Consider the following 21,819-nt stretch of genomic DNA (forward strand, 5'->3'; position numbering starts at 1 on the left):
AAAAAATAAGTGATCCATAAATAAAATTATAAGGGTTAAAATAAATTTTAATCTTAAAAAAATATTATGTATATGTATGAATAGTTTTTTTTTTTAATCAATGACGTGGAGATGAGATTCGAATACCATAAAATTTTTCCGATAAAACTAGCTGATACCGCCATGTCCATTTAATCAGCAACACGTTTGGTCAACTAGATCAGGCGCTCCTTGCACCAACACATGGTGTCCAAAGCTTGGAACCTTGTCAAGCTTGTCTCAGCCGCAGCTTTCAGTTCGGTATGCTGATAAATATGTAATAATTCTTGGAGGACAATCAATTGCATTAACTAAAAACAAACACAACCTGCAGTGGTCGCTGGAATGCTATTGGCATTTGCACGAGAAAATTCACAGCCGAAAGAACGCTCTCTGTCGGCACGTCGCCCAACTTTCGCCAGCTTTGACATGTGACGAGAGGCGAAACAACGCAGGAATTCGAGCTTAGTGGACTCGGAAAACTGCACAAGAACATGTCACAGCTCCAGTGACCAATACAGGCATCCGTCTATGCAAGTCAGGAGAACCACCCGATCTCATCTAATCGAAGTATATGAAAGTGAGAACTTGCGTACCAGCTTGCTTCGCCTTGATGAGTTCCGCCATCAACGCCGATTTCTTAGAAATGGTCTGAAGCACCTGCAAATCATGTAAGCATTCCTTTCAGCAACCGAAAAAAAATCAACTCCATATACTTCCTGCTGTTTGACTTCGTATGGCAGCACCAACTCAGAGACCTGAGAATGGCATGACTCCCATATACTTCCCTTTCAGCAACGCAAAAGTACAAACTGCATGCATTGGATATCACATTCTTGCCAAATAATGGAATTTTCTTAGAAGCTGGAAATAATAACCAAAGCTGTAAAGACCTCTATCGAGTTGGTCAGTAGTTCTTTTGACAGAAGACTTATGAATTTATATCACACAGAGGTCACAACATATTGGTTAATCTATAAAACTCAGTTTAGAATCTACAATCAGTTGTCCTCAACACCACCGAGGACACAACTGGTTTTGCCATCAAGAACCCTTGGTTACCTTTATATACTGAATTAGCTGTACATCAATCACTGTACAGAAATGTCAAGGTTAATACTGGTATTCTACTGGAAATGGAATCCTCTTGCTCCTACTCTAGCTCAGTCTCTGAAACAGCCTCTTCAGGAAGATCAAAAGCATCAACCTCAGCAAAATAGGCCCGCTGTTTCTCTATGAAATCCTGAGGCAACAAGGATTTGTTGATAGCTTCAGGCACCACATATCGCTGCCTCTGTACATACCACAGCACCACATGGAGAAAATTAGCATGATAAAACGGTGCATTACTAGAAAAGATAACAGAATGTCAAATCGTGGAAAGCATAGTATGAGAAAATAATAATGTACAATGCAGGACAGAAGTAGAAGAAATGATGTACACTATAAGATGGAACAATAAAAGTATTAAATCTCAGCTTTCCCAAAAATCTAGACATTATAGCCAAAACTTGAACGTCAAACATCTGTTAATTGTGGCAAAGAACAATACACCTATTATTAATTGCGACACTCCTTTGAGCCGTATTCATGACACAAACGACTTTTGATCAATGTTTGTTTAACCACCCGAAATGGAATGATACGTAACGATCTAGCCGATACGTGGGCCACCCTGTTTCGGATGATCCAATTAAATTAATTAAAAATTAAAGAAATGGTGGGTTCTGTCCAAATCAGTGTTAATAAAGAAAAAAAAAACAGATTAGAGCTCACAAACGTGAGTACTCTTCTTGCCTAAGATGCCACCGCCTCACTATCGCCGCTTTGCCACTACTGCTTTGACACTTCCTCGTCGCTGTTGTTGCTGCTTCAATGATGCCATTGCCTCGCTGCTGCCACCAGTGCAGCCGCTGCCTCCCAAGTGTGTTGTCACTGCTCTTTTCCTGCTCTCCTTTCTTCTTCCTTATTCCTTCCTCCTTCCTCCTCTGTTCCTCTATCACCCCTTCCACTTCTCTCTCTTTTTCTTCCTCGCTAAACCACTGATACGCACTGGCATACCGTGTGTCGGTACACCAGTACAAACCAGTCCGACAAATTGCCGAAACGGGTCCTATACCCAAAAAGGCAATCCCTGCTTATGATTGTCATATACTAGAAACAACAGACGAAACTAATTTACACTGCATTACCATCAGTTTCCACTTGCATACCATTTAAACCATACTAGGAAACACAATATCTACGGATGAGATTTGCATGTTGAATGCCTACCTAAAACAATGGATGAAATATAAATGCTGAGAGAAAATCTGAAAAATCACCAAGCCAAATCTATAGAAAGATCAAGAAGATGTGTCCAATCAACAAAACTAGATTAAAAAAACTATAAAACATTATGTGCTATTGAAGACATACAGTTGTCCCCTCCAGAACAAGCAGAAAGACAAAAAAAAATGGTGCCCGAGTGCTGAAGAAGTCTCAGAAAAAGATGTAACAAAAAGATTCTTGTGAACAATGTATTCAACAACACTGCTCCAATAAAAGAAAATATAAATATTTTAAAGAAGGTTTCGCTTCTCATGCATAATGCATACACAATGAAGAATTTCAATATTTGCAAATGCACTCACTGTTCATGTTATTTTATGCTATCTATTTTATTTTGAAAGCAATTTATTATCTAATCGTTGCTTCTAACTTGCTTCAACCATTTTTAAAACTAACAAAAGAATTTTTTAAGTGAAACCAACCACTAACAGGCTCCATTTTTTTAAGAAAAAACAAAGCAAGAACAAACCTTTTTGCGTTTCTCAAATGGAACTGAAAATGCCTTTCGTCCACTGGCGATGGCATCACCCATCAGTTTTCCACTGCTGAAAGATACGAACAACATTAGAATATAATATGACAATACAAAAGTACTGAGCATAACTGATACACCTGTTTCACAGCACTAGTTGCTTGCATTTAACAACTGTCTTTTTCCATCCAATTACCCACTCAGACTAAGAACAGACGCCTTCTTCACAGCACAAATAGCTTGCATTTAACAACAGTTCTCCCATCCAATTACCCACTCAGATTAAGACCATTTGTATGAGACATTATATCAAATGAACTCTATCTCTACTGAGGTGTCATCTTCATTTTGAACGTATAAATTTCTTCCATACAAGCATAGCTCTCAACAAGAAGAACTTAAGAGGCTCAAGCAGAACAAGGAATGAACTAGCAACAAAAGGGCTGCAAACAATCTTTTAAGAGATAGATACTCCTTTGCAGAATAATCTTGACCATATCATAAAATTTTAACCACACCAACTCATTAGAAAATTTTCACATTAATACAATAAAATAAACTGACTGATGATAGTATGATACTACAGAGAGCATGACTAACAAAATGCTGCAACACCCACGAAGTTAAATCAAGAAACAACAAAAGATCATTCATAAGCGAAAAGAATGTGACTGCAAGGAAATCGTTATATTACTTGGTTGTAACTGTCCAAGTTTGTAGGAGGCAGTAGCTACCATTGCTACAGCTTTTCAATCATGGAATCGAAGGGACTGAACAATGAATTGTCATCACTCTATGCCCCAAAACAAAGAATTAGAAATACACTTGCCTCGCCTGACTCCACATATCATCCAATATTCCAACTACCCCTGATAGGTGGTGGGAAGCTCAATAGGAAGAGGAAGATTCTGAAAGTCAATGTAGCAGAAGATGCAATGCAAATCTTTTAGCATATTAAAAGATTAGATTCTAGTTTAAAATGAACTTTTAGAATGGACTTAAATAGGCATTTATGCATGGCAACATTATATAGTTTTATGAGTTTAAGCAATACAAAATAAAAGTTAGCCACAACGAAGAATGCAAAACAATATAAATGTAATGAGGTGATATTATAAATGCGCTACGCACTCGACAGTTCTAATCTTTTCAGCCGGGGGGCAACTGGATGTCGTGCAGGGTTCTTTACCCTTAGACTTTGTACTCCTCAGAATACTCCGTGTATAAACTACAGAATGCACAGATTTGTCGCAAGTAACACCATCTCCACCTGCAACATGTATAAGGAGTTTACACCACTAGTGAATTCCCTTTTGTTGAATAGAGATGCTAAAAAATGTCACCGAAAGTTGGTTCTTAGAATCATTAAAGATATTACCATAAACCACATAGCATAACCAAATACAACTTCCCTGATACTAATGAGACATATCAAGAGAAATTAAAGATAATATATACAGACAATCAACATCTGCAGTTTATTTTCACAATTGAAATATCTGACTCATGTCTGCCATGACCACATCACCTTCAGAGAAGAAAGGTTTTGCAGATGGTGTTTCACTATATCCACAGGAACCCACTCTTTAGCTTCCATCAACTCAAAGCTTCAACCAATTAGAATCCTAGAGCCTCTTTATGCAAAACTAGTCCAGCATCCATGAATATCAGTGTTGAAGCGCCCAAAACGAGTTATAAGTTATTGTTTACAAAAACATAGGTAGCAATTATGCCATGGATGAAGTACTATAACATGGCTATGGCTGAGTTTCTATGAATTATAGAGGAGTGACAACCATTTAGCCACATCATTGCACCTTCAGTGTTACTGATTACCAAAAATTTACTACTCAAAGGACAAACAACTGTCAGAACAACAATAAAAAAGAAAGAAATAAAACAAAGATTAGACTAACATGAAGATTACAAGTGCTCCAAGGAAAAACCAGAGCTAATGAGTTCGACAGACCTATGGAACTCCATTCATTCCTCGCATTAGCTAAGATCTTAACCCTAGAATACTCATTTAACCCCCGGTTAAGAACAGAACTACACTATGGCATTGTCGAAAGGGGTTCACTGTAATCTCAACAGATACAGACAGCACAAGAAGCCTAACTGGCATCGACTCCAGAACATTCATGGAAAAGACCAAAAGGGCATTTCGGCAGCGCAAAGCAGGGTACCTTGTATCCTCGAGATAATTTAGAGGGGAAAACAGAAGAAAGCTCACCGGGACCAAGGAACGACTCCTTGACTCCCTGAGGAGACGTGGGGACGACAGACGTGCCTCCATGCTCGCCTTCAGCGCCTCGGACGGAGGTGGCGGGGGGGATCGAAGGTGGAGGGAGAGCGGATTTGGGATCGGGCTCACGTTCCTCTAGGTGGAGCCGAGGGGAAGAGGAGGAGGTGGCGTTGGTGAGGTCAGCGAGCGGCGTCCTCTTCTTATCTTTCTGTTGCTGCCTCCTCGAGCTATACCGCTTAATTCTAACGACCGCCGGCTTCCCGTTGATTGGATTCGACGGGGTAGGAGTCGCCGAAGCCGAGGTCTCGTCAAGCTGTGCCGCGAGCTCGGACATGGGCAATCGGCGATAGAAATGTACGATTAGGGTTAAGGATTACAGAGCCTTGGGGTGGAGGAGGAAGAGAAGGAAAGGGGCGAGATTTGAGCGGCAAGGAACGAGAGCGAGAAAGGAATTTAAAGAGGGGAAACACAGGAGAACTGGAGTTCCAAGGGATGTTACAGCCGGATTCCTTTTTTCGGATTCTGATACCGTCTCCACTTAAATCCGATCCGATTAAGAAACGAATAATAACAAACCCGATTCGATTCAACTGAATCGCGCTGACGCCATGCGGATGTTATCGCCATAACCAAAACGTAACTAACTCCCGCTGACGTCAAAACTAAAATAATCATTAAAATTGAATTAGGTAGCTAAAGTGGCAACATATTGAAATAAGGGATTAGTAATAGAAATTTCCTAAAATTTAAATTTGCCATTAAAATTAAATTAACAATGATTAGTAATTAGCAAATTCATTATAACTATCAATTAACTAGACAATGATAATGAATTGGATAAATCAAGATCAAAAACTTTAAATTATCATTAAAGTTAAATTATCATTAAATTATATCACTGTAAATTTAAAATATAAATTTTATCTATTATTTATTAAATATTTAAAATATTTCATACATTCACTTAAGTTTCTTTCTCCAACATATATTAAAATATAAATGTGTCCCCAATGTAGCGTATGTTGCTTGTCTTACTTACCGCGAATATTTCTCCGCCTTCTCTTCCTCCACCCCAAGTCTCTGGAACCTGAACCCTAACCCTGCACTTCTATCGCCGGTTCGGTACCATGTCCGACTTTGCGGCACTGTCTGACGAGCCGTCGACTTCGGCGACTCCTTCCGCGTCGAATCCGGTCAGCGGGAAGCCAGTGGTCGTTAGGGTTAAGCGGAAGTCCTTCCAGTCGAGAGTCGATGCATTCTGTGAGTTCTTCTTGTTCGTTTTCTTCTTTGGTTTCGATTTCTCTGGAAGTCAGGGTTTAAAGTCTGAAAAGACGAGGAGGAAAGGGAAATGAAAGAAGAAAAGATGATACCACTTTCCCTTCCTTTGTTCGTATCAAAAAGGGAGAAAGGAAAAAATATCACTTAGAATTATTTATTTGTTGTCAAATCCTCTTCACTTTTGGAAGGAATGAAAGACAAGGGGGTTTGTACCGAAATTGGTTCTTACCGTTTCTTTCCCTTTTTCATTCAAGATTAATCTTTAGTTATTCTTCTCTTCTCTCTGCTTCGCTTAATCCAACCGGCAGTTAATCTTCTTGTCATCTTTAGTTAATCTTCTTGTCATCTGTTAATCTTCGCTTAATCCAACCGGCAGTTAATCTTTAGTTATTCTTATTGCTGTCTTGTGCTTTCAGGGCTGGAAATCAATGGAAGGCCACTCAAGAGGCAATTGTTGGATTTCGCGAACCTCTCTATCTCTGATGCTGACACAGGAAAAGGTATCACGTACCCTTTCTCTTATTTTTGTTTCACTGAATTTATTCCCATGGAGAGTTTAATAAGTGCCTATGTTAACATTTTTTTTCCCTTTTGATTTGGCCCAAGGGCAAATTTACCAATAATGAGGTACTGTGTAATATGCTGTAGTTACTTGCGCAGATTTCGATATAATCAGTAAACTAATAACAGGACATTTGTAGGAAATAAATCATTCATAGCATAGTTAGAAGGGTTCAACCATTCCGAATAGGTGCTACATAGTCTGATGATGTTTTTGGCAATCATGATTTTGAGAAGTAGATCTCTCGTGATGCAATGGATAAGTAGTCAGTTACGAACTCCTTCGCAGAACTGTTGTTTCTTTTCTTAGTGACTTTTGTTTGGATGCTGGATGTCAGTTGATTTATGCAGAGCTTCTTGTTCTGATTTCACATCCAGCATGTTCTTTTTTATGTAATAGCCCCCTCTTTTCAATGTATGGAAAAAGAAGTTAATCAATTCATATTTCTCTTTTTTTAATCTTTTTACATCTAAGGTTCTTGGTTCCAAGTTTTCATATATTAAGATTTTTTTATTCATCATTCCTTATTCCTGAATAATCTTTTTGTCATGCACGGGCATATAAATTTCTTGATTTTTGTTTTTCATCCCAGGATTATATAGCTTTTATATGGAATGCCAATCTTATCTTCACAAACCAAAGCTTCTACACATGTTTTATTATGTTCATCTCATAGCATTGGTGGATCTTTAAAATAGTTACTTATGTAGCAATCTTATATTGTGATATTAATAAATTAGTTGCCTTCTATAAGACTAACATAGTTTGCGAATAGGCTTGAGTCCCACTGACCACAACTTGCTCCTCTGTAGTTAAAATTCCTCCATGATCTCATTTCATTCATTGGAAAATGCATTCTTGTAAATTGAAGAAGCTAAAGATTAAGATCCTTCAGCATTTCTTTGACGTCATTTTTTTTCTTCTCTTGGACCAGTCAAGTGATCCTAGCTGTTACTTTGTTCAGATAGATATGCGTATGCTGTTTTGATGGTAGCTATAATTGGAATCAATTTGTTGGCTGGCCTCGATGCTCTCTAACCGAAGGTTTTATCTATTAATACTTTAATAGTATTATATAGTGTTGTCATTCATTTGAATTATATTCTGAGCAAGTTCAAAAGAATTTTTATTAGGACTTTCTTGACTTTCTTTTTGGCGCTATATGAAAATATTAATACCATACAATATTACAATATATGAACCATGTTATTATAAGAAAAGCAGGAGTAATTTAATTTTTTCGATGAATTATAAGATAGTTACTATGTACAAACCATTTGAGGATCATAAAATTGAATCAAACTTTAATAGTCTCAAGATTTACTAATGTTCTTGTTTATTAGCTAAAGAATGATTACTGTAGTGTGAAACAATAAAATTTTGGTACAATAATTAATTGGAATTTTGTGGGTCTATCGTATGCGTAAGTTGTTCCCATTGGAATGAAAGAGGACACCTTTTAACTCTTGCAAACATAATTGGTACAGATAAAATGTGATGATACATGGAATTTAGGACTTCATGGGGAAGTCTAACATAATGATGAAGATGAGGACTAAAAACATTAGAGCTTTCATACTTTCAAATGATTTTTTTATCGGAATATTTCATTCATGTCATTTTTTATTTTCATGAATTCTTAGACTGAAAACTTATTATTAAAAACATGCAGTTTTGGAGGAGTTTGGAACAAAGAAGCTATTAGTGCAGCATCTCGAGACAGTGAGGGCCTCTGAGGATATCAAAGATATGCTGCATTGTTTTCTGGTTCGTATCGGATCCTTGCTGCTCAGTTAAATTATTCTTATTGTCATTTATTAAAATAATGGTTGTAGTGCAATATATTTATTTTTCGCTCATTCTTGTGGTAATAGTGAGTGATGTTTTATCAATGGGCTCTAGTGACCTTTTGTCGCTCATTGTAATAGCAGAGGTTCATGAGATGGGGAGGGTTGTGTCCATTCTTTGACAAGCCAGTTTCCTAGGTAGTGGCCAATACCAATGATGCATAGTCCAATGGCCAGGTCTATCTTGATGGTAATTGCAGTCAAATGACATGGTTTCCCATCATTGGTTGATTGAAAGTTGAAGCATTTTCATATGGCTGAAGTAGTAGTTGACAAAGTTGTCCGTGCCAGGTAGGCAGAGACAGTAGAGAAGAACAAATTCTATCGAGTGAGCCATCATCTGGTTCCTGTTGCCACCATCTATTGGTTGGCAAGTCACGGCATTTGATTCACCCCTGTCAGGTAGGCTGGAATTTTTTTTTCTAGTTGTGCAAAGGTTAGGGTTTATCATTAACCTTTTCACCCCCATCACCTTGGAACACCATTGTTTGGTTTGCACTAGGCTTATATGATATTGGACTTGACATCTATCCACACCACATTTGTGTTATATGACATGATTAGGATGTTGGAATGGGTTTCATGTTGGACCTTGCAAGCAACGAGCATACTGAGCCAAAAATTGATCGAATTGATTGATCCCAAGCAAAGTTAGCCCTTGCTGAGACTAGGTCAATTCTTTGCCACAGAGAAGAAAAGGATGTAGCATTAATTGCATGTCACTAGTTTTGAGGAGAAAAAAAGGTAAGAAGAGAAGGGGAGTGGGTGACAAAGTACTCTCTATCACCATTAACATGACAGCACCAGATATAGTATAAAGGAAAGGCATCCATTGATGATGAATTAATGCCTTGTTATATGAGGAATTAATCATCATGAAATATGATTTGAAGACCAGTCCTGGAATTGATCCTAGAGAACTTCTTTAATTATGTCATATACTTATGAGTAGAGAAGAGGAAAAGAGAAAAGGAAAGAGTAGAGGGGGAAAAGAGAGAGAGAGAGAGAGAATATGAGAAGGGAAGAAGAGAAAAGGAAAAGATAAGAGAAAACCCATATTAAAACTGTATATGTATTTATTTAAGATGAAATGCATTAAGAGTTTCCGTAATTCTATGCTAGTTTAAAAATTTTAGAAGTACAGTATTAAAACTGTATATGTATTTATTTAAGATCATATTTTAAAACGATCTTAAATGGGTGCTTGGCCACTGCTGAGATTCTATATTTTGTTTAATTGTGAAAACATAGTTATTTTGTTAAGTTTTCTGAATAGTCACCTAAAGATCCATTAGAAGAGTAGTCACCTAAAGATGTATTAGTTTGTTTATCACTTTGACATACATAGCTGGCATTTTTTGATGGGTTGGAGCATTTTGTTTGCAGCTCTTTTGCTTGACTCATTGCCTCAAAGTATTTTCTTGAATGTTATGTAGTGGTTTCTATTTGTCATTTTTCAGTTGAATATTTCCTTTAGATAAATAGAGATCATAGAGTGGTCATACTATTTTCCCTAGCTTTAGTTTGTTCGTAAAAGAACTTGTATCTGTCTTACATCTATTTGCCTGATATGTTAACTTTATTACTTGATTAGTTTGATTCCTGGACTTGGACTATATTTTTGATAAAAATATTGTGCTCTAAATGTATAATTTTATGATTCATTGTCTTATAGGATTAGTAGTTATCTGACTGTATTCCTTCTTAACTTGTTATTGAAGGCTAAAAATTTTATTTATAGAGTATAAAAATAGGAAAGGTAAGAACAAGCCTCATCTATGCATATCGTTTCTGGTTTCTTCTGATATGTGAGGATACATGTATAAATTTAGGGCATTGGAATACTGCTATCGGCATTCATTCATTTGTACTAATTATAAGTGGATTATTTGAATGCTTTTTCGGTGTGAAGTAAGATAAATCTTGGACTGGATTCTTCTGTTGAATCTCTAAGGACTTTTGCATCATTGGAATGTGTTACTTCTATGAACCTTAAATTTTTTAATTATGCTATCTCTATGATGTCTATGCATGTCTAGATAATGTATTACATATGCTTCAGTTTAATTTCTAGACTATCTTTTCTTGTTTGCTTGTTTGAACTTTAGACCGTCATTATAATTTTGCTATTCTCACATTCTTACTCTTCAATGGGACAACTGTCTTATTGATTTTTTTTATTAGTGTTCTTTGTTCTTTACTTATTTTCTTGGATAAACAACAGCATGATTCCAGTTACTCAAAGGAGTTGAAGGGGAGGTCCGAGGAGCGGGGAAGCATTCTTAAACCAGATAAAGTAAGAATATCAAATTTTTTAGCAGTAAATTATTATGGTGCATTTGATATCTTCATGTCATCTGAACTGAGGAGATCTGGTGCATAGTTTATTTTCTATCCTTGGGTTCTCTGCTAGACTAACTTACACTGTTGCGATCTTTTTTATGCGTTTTCATGAGAATTAGCACTGCTAACTAGAAGTTCTACAACTATGTAAAGCATTTTTAATCTTTGCTATTTTTTCTCTTATTTTTTATTTTTAGTCAGGAAAACTAACCAAGTTTTATTGTTATAGAAGCATTCTTCTTTTGTAGAATGAAATTTAAAGCTTTTCTCTTTGAATATTATCAAAAGTTATGGACTGTTGTCTTTGTGATATCTGATTGACACTTTGCTGCAAGGGGGTTTTTAATGGAATCTTAAACTTGTACTATAAAATATCAATTCTCTCTTTTTAAAAAAAGAATGATGTGCAATAATTGTCTAGAAAGTAAGGTATTATCCTTTCAATTAGATACATCTGGTGGTTGATTATTGTGAATTGTTGAGCTTTGAAAGCTTGGATTATATTTGAACCAGCAAAGCCTCCAAATCTTTAGCATGTGGACTGTGCCTAATCTGAATCATCAATCAAATTATAATATATACTTGCTCAAATTGCAAGTACACATAATGGCATCTTGTTACACTGCCCAAGAATGTTTCTAACCAATAACGAGACTTGATACATACCTAACAAAACCAATGGTCCGAGCTTATGTTTGTTAGGTTAGGCTTGCAATCAGGCTAATGATGACTTCTAAGTCATAATTAGTTGATGAAGTTTAAGGTCTATAATCATATTCTACATGAACCTCAGAAACTCATGAGTGTAGAGTGATCCTAGCTTATGTTCATCTTGATCAAGACTATCAATGCTGGTCTGAACCCATGCAGAGTGGAGAGCTTTTTGTTCAGGTACTTTTAGCAATTTCGGGAATTCTCGCGATGATTGGTTTTGGTTGACTGAGGTTAGGATCAGCTAAGATAAACTTAATGGTTGGATCAAAATCAGGATCAGTTTTGGTGGTTTTGGCTTATCCACATTATTCATCACAAACTTGGTTGTTAACATTGAATTTTTGCTAATTAGAAGGACGTGGAAACTTGGGCTGAAAATTTGATTTGGATCAGATTTAAATCTATTTTGGCCAATCTAGATGGCTCATTGTTTGATCCACGGAACCATGATTTTGACATTATAGGCAGCAGGCTTAATAGCCCTGTTGTTGACCCAACAATCGAGAGGTCTGATATTGAGGCAATTATCCTCACCAATTAAGAAATTATATCAGAGTTTGAGGTTTGCATTCTGACCTAGATTGCATGGCTATGTAGATATAACTTCAGCAATAATGACATTGGGCCTTGAACCTGTGTGTCTCAGCTTGAACCTGGTTGTACTGGGGCAGATCTTTTTTTGATTGATGGGGTTTGGGACGAGCCAAATTTCACATGGTTTTGGTTAAAAGCTTGTTCACTAGAGGATTGCGACAAATGGAGCTTCAACTTAATTTATTATCGAATATATTTATCTTTTAACCTAAATTGAAACCTCTAAATTTGGTTTTACGATTTCCTCACTCAACTTGCTGCTGAATGTGGTTTTTTGGGCGATGCTGAGCATGCTGTGAAAGACCTATGTCACTAACATCTTCCCCAGTGAGGTGATCTACATTGTTTGAATTTGGGTTGGTGCAGCATCAAGCAGCTCCATGAGGTTGGCTGATCTTGGGTTGTGTTTATCAGTTTTTCTGTAAAAAGGATCCACTTTGACATCTGCTGGATGTCAAGGTTATTTGAGATGGAACTGTTCCTATTGCCCCCTTTCTCCCATCAGTTCAATGCTCTCTCACCTGCCATGTCATCTGTTTCATCTTTGATCTCCGCCCTCAATCTAGCAAGATTTGCTGGCAGTCTCCGTTTGTTCATTCTTAACATCAGTGATAAAATCCCTCTCCCTCGTTCTCTCTCTCTCTCTCTCTCTCTCTCTCTCTCTCTCATCTGCTGTGTTTCTGGTGGGTTGCATATGACAGATTCAGGATCCTAGAACACAAATTGGATAGAGTGGGGAAAATGACTACTGTCCTCTCTATCTTGTGGGCGATAGCATGGGTTCAGTGATTGCAAAACTTGCCCTAAACATTCTATTGCACTCCTAAGCTCTGCCATTACATGTGTTAGCTTTAAGTGTTTACTGTTAATCATTATAATCATCTCAGCCTGGAATGTGAAAATTGTGGTCATGTTGATTTTGATGATATACTTGAAATAATGTCTCTTAATTGGTAAGTGGGTGACAGGTAAAAAGTGCAGAAACAGTTGTGTAATTTTGCAGAACCTAGATCCTGTAACGACTGCTAAGGCATTAGATTGGAGAGAGAAATAACATAAAAGCTTCTAGGCCCTTAAATTTTGGATGAACTTAAAGATGGACTGTTAAATTTTGGATGACTTCGTGGGAATGAGAAACTGCAAGAATAAACTATTGCTGTTATTTTTCATTACTTTTTTGCAAAATGATGGAAAATGTACAATTATCGCTGTGCCTATTTTATTGATATTATACTGTTTCCACAAACAGCTTCAATTGTTTTCAATTTAACAAACAGTTCTGCCTTAATGATCACTTTTATGCTTCCAGAAACAAGATCAGCTGCGGTCTGTGGCTGTAAAAAAGCACGAGGTACATTTTTATTTAACCCTTTCATGTTAATGCATGATAAATTAATATTTTTTAAATGGACGAGCTATTAAGGATAAACTTTGCAAACTGCTTTTCCTATGTTTCATATTATTGATAGGCATGCGTGTGCTTTCATATATTAACATTTTCATTTTAAAACCCTAAAGTGTTATGATTTTTCTGGAAATGTCTTCTTCTGCAACGTTTACACTAATTTTCTTCCCAAATATGATAATCTCATCTTCTTGATGGTGGAAGCAACTTGAATATTGCCATGTAGGAGATTATATATATACACACACAAATTTCATTTGAGCAAGTTTGATTCTTAATCATTGTTTGCAACATTCTTGCATCATTATATTGTTAAGATGTCTCACAATAGTAGTAGAGAAGTAAAGGTTCTATCTAGCTTAGTTGCTTGATCATTGTAACAAGATCCTGCAATTAATTTCTGTCATCATCATTTAAAAAGAAAAAGATGATCTGACACAATGATTGTTCTTGTTCAACATTTTTCATTCAGATGTTTCATTTCTGAGCTGTGTAACTGAGTGAGACGTGGTTGCCTTGCGAGTAAAGTAGAATAAAATGACAAAACAAAAATAATATGACATTTATTTTGTAATTGTGATATCAAGAGGTTGCTTCATAACTGTTATAGGATCTTGCTCGAAATGCTCGATATGAACAAATATGGAAGAGCAGAAGGGGATGTGCAGATGCAGCAGAAGAGGGTTTACATGAAATATGTCGTCTGTATGACATTGTCCGAGTTGACCTTGAGCATGAAACTAATGAAAGGGTGCATAAGCCCGAGTAAGTTGCACAATGCAGTAATGTTTGTCTTCTGCATCTTTTTGGCATCTTCTTTGATGATTTTAGACATACTTCTTGAACTCAGAGTTGGTCCTGCCAATGATAGTGGAATCTTGTGTACATGAATGCAGTTTTATTTCTGCTGATGATGGTGCAATCTTGTGTAACTATCTGCCACTTTTAAGGGAATATCTTCCAGAAACAGCTGTAGAGATTGAATCTGGCATCAGGGAGTCTAAAGAAGGTTTCATCTACTTCTTTATTTTACACTCTTTAGCGTGTAGTAGCATTTTATGTTTATGCTTCAAATCAGTGGATATTAATTGGCTGGTTCTAACTGTGGCCATCAGGATATATGTTCGTGTGTTTTTAATATGAAAAAGCAATTTTATTCCTAGAAATGCATGCTGATTCACAAATGGAATTTCCAGCTTTGGTTTGTTTGTTTCTAGTTATGGCATTCCATAGTGCTACCGAAGTTTATACAAATGTTTTCATGGGTCTTAAAGGAAATAAATGTATAGCATTTGTCCTTCTTAAGATCTGGTGTCTTTTTTTTTTTTTTGCAGTTAGTACATCTATTGCTTATGCATCTTGAATCTTGTTTTACTTTTCTATATCAATGATTTATTTCGAACACCTGCTTTGTTGAAGACGATCTATGATGTTTGGAAAACCTAGAAATAAAAGATCATGTATATATTTTGATGTCAAGCTGGGGAAAATTAGTGTCTTAGAATATATTTGATTTGGTTGACAAAATAGAACGTTTAAAATATATCAAAATTACATGTTTTTTAAGGTAGAGTAACACAGTGGTGGTTTGCTATGATTGGTATACTTTGATATTATTGGTTGGTAAATAATATGGGTGTTGCATTAAAATCTTTCCACTGCTCTTTTATTTTCTTGTTGAGCATCATTTATAGTTCACATTGATATGACTTGTAAACTGATTTGGTTGTTTGTCAAGGATGGTGCAAACACTGGTAAATGATTTTTACTGTCCTGGTGAACAGATAACTATGTTTATGACCTGTATACTGTTGGCGATGGTCTGGTCACAACCACCGGAGACACAACCAAGTTTCCGCTGTAAGAATCTGGGACACATGGTTGATGTTATGATGTTTGATTGTCAGTGATGAAGATATTCTAACATGTACTGTTTGTTACAGGGTGCAGGTAGCCGATGATGACTTTTACGAGGGACCATTGGAATCTGATTATGAAACTGATGATTCAAATGGTTTGTATTTTTTTCTGTCCCTTCAATAATGTTTATTTTTTTTCGATCCCTAGATAGCTGTACTGAAGTTTTTTTTTTTTTCCCTTTTTCTTTGTGCTAACTGCAGCTGAATGCAATAAGCGTAATGATTATCCTGATGAAGAGTCTGGAGATGAAGCCGAAGGTGAAGATAGAGATGATTTCTTTGATGACCTAGAAGGTTCAGATTCAGATTCAGATTCAGATTTGCAGGAAGAAGTTGATTTTGATGAAGAAGTTGATAGTGATGAAAAAGCTGATATTGATAAAGAAGATGACAAGGACTAGAGATGGGGGATACCGTTAAAATGCTCGATAGCTATTCAATCTCTGAGACAATGAAGTTGGAAAGAACCATGCTTTTGCAGCGTACTTTGCCCTGGGTTGAAGACATCTCGAATAGTCCATTTTAGTGTTTGAGGATGCCGAAGAATCTTGAGAAGCGCAATGTTGTAGTTTAAAACATCTATAGTGAAGTCCTTTGATGCTGAAACAGCTTTCAGACGAGGATGGAGTCTGTGAATCATGCATTTCCTTGATGCTATAATGATCCATAGAGGAAATGCATTTGTTCGTGGTAGTAACGATGAGGGTTTTACGACAGCCTTACAATCCTACCGTTTCCGCCGTAGCCAGGGAATGTCTCCGTAAGCGTAAGGCGTCCTTCCACAAAGTGGACGTGATGGGATAGAAATGGCTGATGCTTCTGCTCGTGCCAGCCTACCGACAGATTCCTACTCTCTATTGCCCCCCAGGTGGCTAACGATGTTGGAGCCGATGGCTATGGAGCTTGTAACTACAGCCAGAGCTAACATGGCCGACGCTACTACTTTATCCCTTGTCTTCGATATCCCTTCCACGTCCCTGCAACAAGCACCAGTTTCATCAGGACACGTTGGATCGCAGCAGCAGTTCAGGTGGATCAAGATCATCATCGTACCTTAGAACGATGGCGGCCGGGAAGATGAGCGAGACGCAGACCGCGGTCGTCGATCCAAAGAACTGGAACAAGGTCCATATGCTCGGGAAAAGTATGGAGGCCGTATAGATGAACCCCAGCAACAACACCGTGAGGAGCACGAAGCGGCAGGTGTCGGATGCGTGGTGGCTGGCCCGGGGTAAGAGGAGCTCATCGATGCTGATCCGTAGCGAGAAGAACAGCAGGGGGAACACCAGCGCCAGGTGCAGGACGTAGCTCAGGCGGACCGCGTCGTTGAGGAGACTGCCGATGGGCGAACCCGTGTCTCGATCGAAGTTGGACAGGACGTCCGCCATCGTCGACTCGCCAAACAGAAGATAGCCGAAGAACCCGATGGCCGCATAGATGACTGAGCATAGCAATATGGAGATCCGGACCGCCACCATCATATCGGAAGTTTTGCTGAGTTCGGCTCGGATAGGATGAACTGCAACTCGCGGCAGATGCATATAATAAGTATTTGGAAGGGAGATGCAGTACAACTATTCGAGTATGTGCGCATAGGAGAAGTAAGAGATTGGTCTTACCGTTGAAGTGGAAGGTGAAGGCCACGACAATGATCGGAACGGCAGTAAAGAGCTCGAAAATGGAAGACATGTGACCAAAGTCGGGTAGCAACCTCGGGGTTTCCGTGGCGCCGTGGAAGAGAGCATAGAGAGCCATGCCGGTGCTTATGCACATAAACACCACGGCCAGGAGCACCGATATCGCCGACGTGAACCTGAGCGAGTCTGCCATTACACGCAAATGCGGATGCCACAGGCGTAAGATCACCAAAGCAAAGCACCGCACGCTACATTTAGATGTATCGATAACATATGTACATATGTTCCAGGAATTGAGTGTCTCTCACCGACGCGTCTGAGGAGGACCAGCGGGAGCATGATGAAGACGGCGGTGAAGAGCAGCGCCACCGCGCGGGCGTTCCACCACCGCTCCCCAAACCACTCCTGCAGCACCCCTATGTGGCCCACCCCCTCCGATTGACTCCCAGACAGAACGTCCCCTGGGGCCCGACACGAAAACATAAGCACACCGTCAGCGTCCCGTCCCACCCACCTTCCCCCTTCCCCTCCTCGGTCCGTACAACATGTGAATCACGAGGCGGGTCGGCGACGACAGATCACGAAATGGAAGCGGCAACGTGGTAGGGGTGAGTCGTCCTTCCTTGTCTCGAGCGGGTGACACGACCTATCACCAACCCCGTGCTTCGGACGCTGTCCCTACGTAGGGTCGATGGGTGGAACGTCACCCGTCGAGACCTGCAGGGCGAACTTGCCCCCGCCTGTCACGGCTCATATGGCCTGGTTTCCGCTCCTCTGAACTTGATGCAGGTTGGCGAGACGCCACGAACGGGTAAGGGAAAAGTTTGGGAGACTGTCTCCTTACCTATGATGACGAGGTAGACGGTGAGCGTCCCGGCGGTGGTGAGTCCGACGCAGACGTGGAGCGCCAACGAGCCCACGCGGCCGAAGGCCTCGCCCATGGTGGCCGCGTACGAGAAGGGCGCAGCGCCGCCCGACCCCGCGTACCGCAGCAGGAACACAGCGGAGGCGTCCGCCAGGAACGCTGCTGCGACGACGAGGAAGAGCGCCGGGACGACTCCGAGCACCCGCACCGCCGCCGGGAGCGACATGATCCCCGCCCCAATGATGGTCGTCGCCAGGTTGAACACCGCGCCGGGGACAGACGCTTCACGGCCTCCGTCGCCATTCGACGCCGCGATGGGCCGAAACTCTGGCAGCAATGGCGCGACCGCGTCGCCACCCTTCGCCGGAGACGACAGCTTCATCCGGCCTGTGATCTTTAGAGGACGCGGAGTGGAGAGAGGGTCCGCACTGGTTTTAAGAACCTATATGGAAAGATGGGACTGACAATTTTACTAAATTAGCCTTAATGATAGGGCTGTATTAAGAACAATGTTCGTGGGTTGACTGCGGTCAAAGTAAGGTAAATATGTCATTTTAGCTGATTGCACTCGGAAAGCATGCACTGTGCGAGATAGGATCACCATATTGTGCCCAACTATAAAGAACCACGTCATCACGTTTACACGGGGACAATCCTCATTGGCCTACTCGCGTCGTGCGTGTGAGGTGGCGTGTAGGAGCTGGACCTATCGTTGGTGTATCAAGAGCTAAACTGCACGTGGCGACGAGTTACAGTAAGTTGGAAGCCAATAATGATTGATGTACATGGACGGGAAGTTGGATCCAGGGGGTAATCCGCCCACAGCTTGTTCTCCTCGTCGATCCGAGCGCCACCCGCCAGCCCACCGGTTCGATGATTGGGCAGCTGATGTGGGTCCAGCACTACTAGTTTCAGGCTGTTTGTGGCGCGACGGAATGCGTATCTCTTCATCCGTCTGCCGCAGCCCAAGTATACTTACGTGTGCCTGCCTCCGTCTCAATACCTTTGTCCAAACTTAGTCATCGGATTCAAACCATCTAAATTGGTAGATCGAAAATATCAAGAACAAATTTTGATCCTGCAGAAACTCCAGGTCTCGCCGTCTCCTACAGCACCTGCTGCGCGATGATCCATGACAATGACTCCTACTGTACCTGGAAGCCCAATGGGTTTGTGGTCCATCAATGGCCGAGTTCGAACTTTAAGCAATCATGTCGGAGATCGGAGCAGCACTCCGTGAAGGACGTCCGGGAATGAGTCAATGCTCTGCTCAGTTCTGATGCGGTCTGTTCTCGTCAAGATTGACTTTGGAGTTCATTCCTCGTTCCACCATGGCGGGGCTGCCGTATGAAACAAGCTCCGCTCTCCCACCAACAAGGAGAAAACAACAAGAAGACTTCATCCGTCAGGCTGCTACCTGGTCAACAATGGCGCACAGTCTGCTGCCGTCTTATTAATGCCAATGTAACAGTTTGAGTTGCCTTTCCTCTCTGTGTTTGTTTGACCCCGTGGTGTTTGAACGGCTGATGGCAGTTGGGATCTACCGGTCTTTTCCCTGTGATCTTGCCGTCTCTCTTTATTAAGCCTCTGTCTCTTTTTGTTCTTTCTGTGATCCGTAATCTGTCTGTCAACAAGAGAAAGCTTTCATGGCTCCTTTCCTGTGACATCGACTCCTTTCCTTTGGGAAAGCTTGAGTCGTTCGCTGCCATCGTGAGAGTAGGAAGAGGCAGGAGGAGGATCATATCCTCGAGGTAAATCCCTCTCTTGTCGGTAGCAGATCTTTAGATTCTAGCATGGGTGAAAGTGATCCCGGGCGGGAGCACTGTGTCCAGATCCCATTGCTTCCGGAAAGACTACCGGAACAGAGAGACAGCAGGAGAAGGTTTGTGGATTTGCTGAAAGCTTCTCCATCCCCAGATTGGTTGAAGAAGCTCCAATTCCCTTCCCCGCTCAAGATTTTCCGACGAACTCTAGACCGAAGAGAGGAGATATCGCTTTCGGTGCCTTCCCCCGTCGGCGGCCAGCGGCGTTTCCATGTCCAGTTCCTCAGAAGAATCGACTGGCGTTCTCTCTTCCGTACCTGCAAAGGATGGCTCAAAAACCCCATGAACATTGCTCTTCTTATCTGGCTCCTCTGCGTCGCCGTCTCCGGCACCATGCTGGGCCTCCTCCTCCTCGGACTGCTGAACGACGCGTTCCCCACCAAGTCCCTGCGAAACCACTGGATCGAGATCAATAACCAGGTCCTCAATGCGCTGTTCACGCTCATGAGCCTCTACCAGCACCCCAATCTCTTCTACCACTTCGTCATGCTGTGCCGATGGAGCTCCGAAGACATCACGGAGCTCAGAAAGATGTACTGCAAGAACGCAGGTTACCGGCCTCAGGAATGGGCTCACATGATGGTGGTCTTGGCCCTCCTCAACATCACTTGTTTCGCGCAGTACGCCCTTTGTGGTCTCTACTGGGGATACTCCAGGGAGGAGCGACCGGAGTTCCTGGAGAACTTCTTCTTCGCGCTGGGGATTGCCACACCCGTCTTCGCTGCTCTGTATGCTGTCTACAGCCCTCTCGGCCGGGAATACGACTGCGGTTCCGATGAAGAATCGCAAGGGAAGAACACCGCAGCTGACACGAAGCGATGCAAGAAGCAGGGCCTAAAGTTGTACGACCGGAGAGTCGTGGTGAGCAAGCCGGAGTGGGTTGGAGGACTGTTCGACTGCAGGGATGACGCCACCGCCTGCTACCTCTCTTTCTTCTGCACCTGCTGCGTCTTCGGCTGGAACATGGAGAGGCTCGGGTTGGGTAACATGTACGTGCACGTCGCCACGTTCCTCCTGCTCTGCGTTGCTCCCTTCTGGATCTTCAACATCGCGGCTCTCAACATCCACAACTACGTCATCGGAGATGTCATCGGGATCGCGGGAGTAGTCCTCTGCGCGTTCGGATTGCTGTACGGGGGGTTTTGGAGGATTCAGATGAGGAGAAGGTTTAGACTCCCGAGGGATGCCTTCTGTTTCGGCTCTGCTTCGCTTACGGACTACGTGAAGTGGATGTTCTGCTGGGCGTGTGCTCTGGCGCAGGAGGTGCGCACCGGCAACTTCTACGATGTGGAAGACGACAGCCTCTTTAGGAAGCTAATGGACGGCGAGGAAGAGAGGCAAACGATCGCAACCGAGACGCGGGATGGTTCAGAAGTGCTTCGGGGGGATGCAACGACGCCACCGGTTCAGCCATTGATGGGATCCGAAGACGTCGTAGGTGGTGCGAACGGTTCGACTCAACTCCAACCTGCTTCGATCTCGGCCGGAGAAGAAGACGACGCGCCGTCTTCTACTTAGACAGGGAAGTCGTACGTGCAACCAAAGCTTAGAAGTTACACCGTTTGCAAACATCTTCCGGTGGTGTTTTTGTTCTTCGTTTGTGGTGTGATGAATACGGTCACAGTGGGCGTTCGAAGACGTATTTTATGTAATCGATGTAAATACCATTCTTTTTTATTTTCCACGGGTTAAATCAATGAAAACAAAAGAAGACTAATATGGGGTGTGGAAAGGATGATGGATATCATCTCTGTAATTATATTATC

General features: G+C 41.0%; 4 protein-coding genes across 4 annotated transcripts; 2 read left to right on the forward strand and 2 right to left on the reverse strand.

Moving 5' to 3' along the window:
- Positions 1-939: 939 nt before the first annotated feature.
- Positions 940-5,519, reverse strand: LOC103992528 (uncharacterized). Its single transcript, XM_018828696.2, has 4 exons — positions 5,055-5,519; positions 3,953-4,091; positions 2,819-2,894; positions 940-1,312 (listed from the first exon to the last, which is right to left on the reverse strand). Exons 1-4 carry the CDS (start codon positions 5,398-5,400, stop codon positions 1,172-1,174), a joined length of 702 nt encoding a protein of 233 aa, XP_018684241.2. The 5' UTR covers positions 5,401-5,519; the 3' UTR covers positions 940-1,171.
- A 568-nt stretch (positions 5,520-6,087) lies between these two features.
- LOC103992530 (RNA-directed DNA methylation 4) lies at positions 6,088-16,348 on the forward strand. Its single transcript, XM_009412265.3, has 10 exons — positions 6,088-6,326; positions 6,761-6,844; positions 8,579-8,673; positions 10,978-11,049; positions 13,714-13,755; positions 14,420-14,574; positions 14,706-14,818; positions 15,594-15,669; positions 15,753-15,823; positions 15,930-16,348. Exons 1-10 carry the CDS (start codon positions 6,194-6,196, stop codon positions 16,127-16,129), a joined length of 1,041 nt encoding a protein of 346 aa, XP_009410540.2. The 5' UTR covers positions 6,088-6,193; the 3' UTR covers positions 16,130-16,348.
- A 3-nt stretch (positions 16,349-16,351) lies between these two features.
- Positions 16,352-18,633, reverse strand: LOC135643417 (amino acid transporter AVT6C-like). Its single transcript, XM_065160320.1, has 5 exons — positions 18,210-18,633; positions 17,674-17,826; positions 17,348-17,551; positions 16,782-17,247; positions 16,352-16,705 (listed from the first exon to the last, which is right to left on the reverse strand). Exons 1-5 carry the CDS (start codon positions 18,610-18,612, stop codon positions 16,576-16,578), a joined length of 1,356 nt encoding a protein of 451 aa, XP_065016392.1. The 5' UTR covers positions 18,613-18,633; the 3' UTR covers positions 16,352-16,575.
- Positions 18,634-19,845: 1,212 nt separating this feature from the next.
- LOC135642101 (uncharacterized) lies at positions 19,846-21,730 on the forward strand. The gene has a single exon (XM_065157951.1). It carries the CDS (start codon positions 20,024-20,026, stop codon positions 21,569-21,571), a length of 1,548 nt encoding a protein of 515 aa, XP_065014023.1. The 5' UTR covers positions 19,846-20,023; the 3' UTR covers positions 21,572-21,730.
- Positions 21,731-21,819: the final 89 nt, after the last annotated feature.

The sequence above is a fragment of the Musa acuminata genome, chromosome BXJ3-7, assembly GCF_036884655.1.
Source record: "Musa acuminata AAA Group cultivar baxijiao chromosome BXJ3-7, Cavendish_Baxijiao_AAA, whole genome shotgun sequence".
NCBI lineage: Eukaryota > Viridiplantae > Streptophyta > Magnoliopsida > Zingiberales > Musaceae > Musa > Musa acuminata.

Bases quoted from the DNA above. Each gene is read 5' to 3' on its own strand.
- LOC103992530 (XM_009412265.3), top strand. From the start codon at position 6,194: ATGTCCGACTTTGCGGCACTGTCTGACGAGCCGTCGACTTCGGCGACT. The intron at 6,327-6,760 runs GTGAGTTCTTCT...TTGTGCTTTCAG, and splicing joins GTCGAGAGTCGATGCATTCT to GGCTGGAAATCAATGGAAGG. The intron at 14,575-14,705 runs GTAAGTTGCACA...ACATGAATGCAG, and splicing joins GAAAGGGTGCATAAGCCCGA to TTTTATTTCTGCTGATGATG.
- LOC135642101 (XM_065157951.1), top strand. From the start codon at position 20,024: ATGGGTGAAAGTGATCCCGGGCGGGAGCACTGTGTCCAGATCCCATTG.
- LOC103992528 (XM_018828696.2), bottom strand. From the start codon at position 5,400: ATGTCCGAGCTCGCGGCACAGCTTGACGAGACCTCGGCTTCGGCGACT. The intron at 4,092-5,054 runs GTGAGCTTTCTT...TACATGTTGCAG, and splicing joins GGAGTCGTTCCTTGGTCCCG to GTGGAGATGGTGTTACTTGC. The intron at 2,895-3,952 runs GTGCGTAGCGCA...CGTATCTTTCAG, and splicing joins GAAAAGATTAGAACTGTCGA to CAGTGGAAAACTGATGGGTG.
- LOC135643417 (XM_065160320.1), bottom strand. From the start codon at position 18,612: ATGAAGCTGTCGTCTCCGGCGAAGGGTGGCGACGCGGTCGCGCCATTG. The intron at 17,827-18,209 runs GTAAGGAGACAG...GTCGGGCCCCAG, and splicing joins CGTCTACCTCGTCATCATAG to GGGACGTTCTGTCTGGGAGT. The intron at 17,552-17,673 runs GTGAGAGACACT...GTGTAATGGCAG, and splicing joins GGTCCTCCTCAGACGCGTCG to ACTCGCTCAGGTTCACGTCG.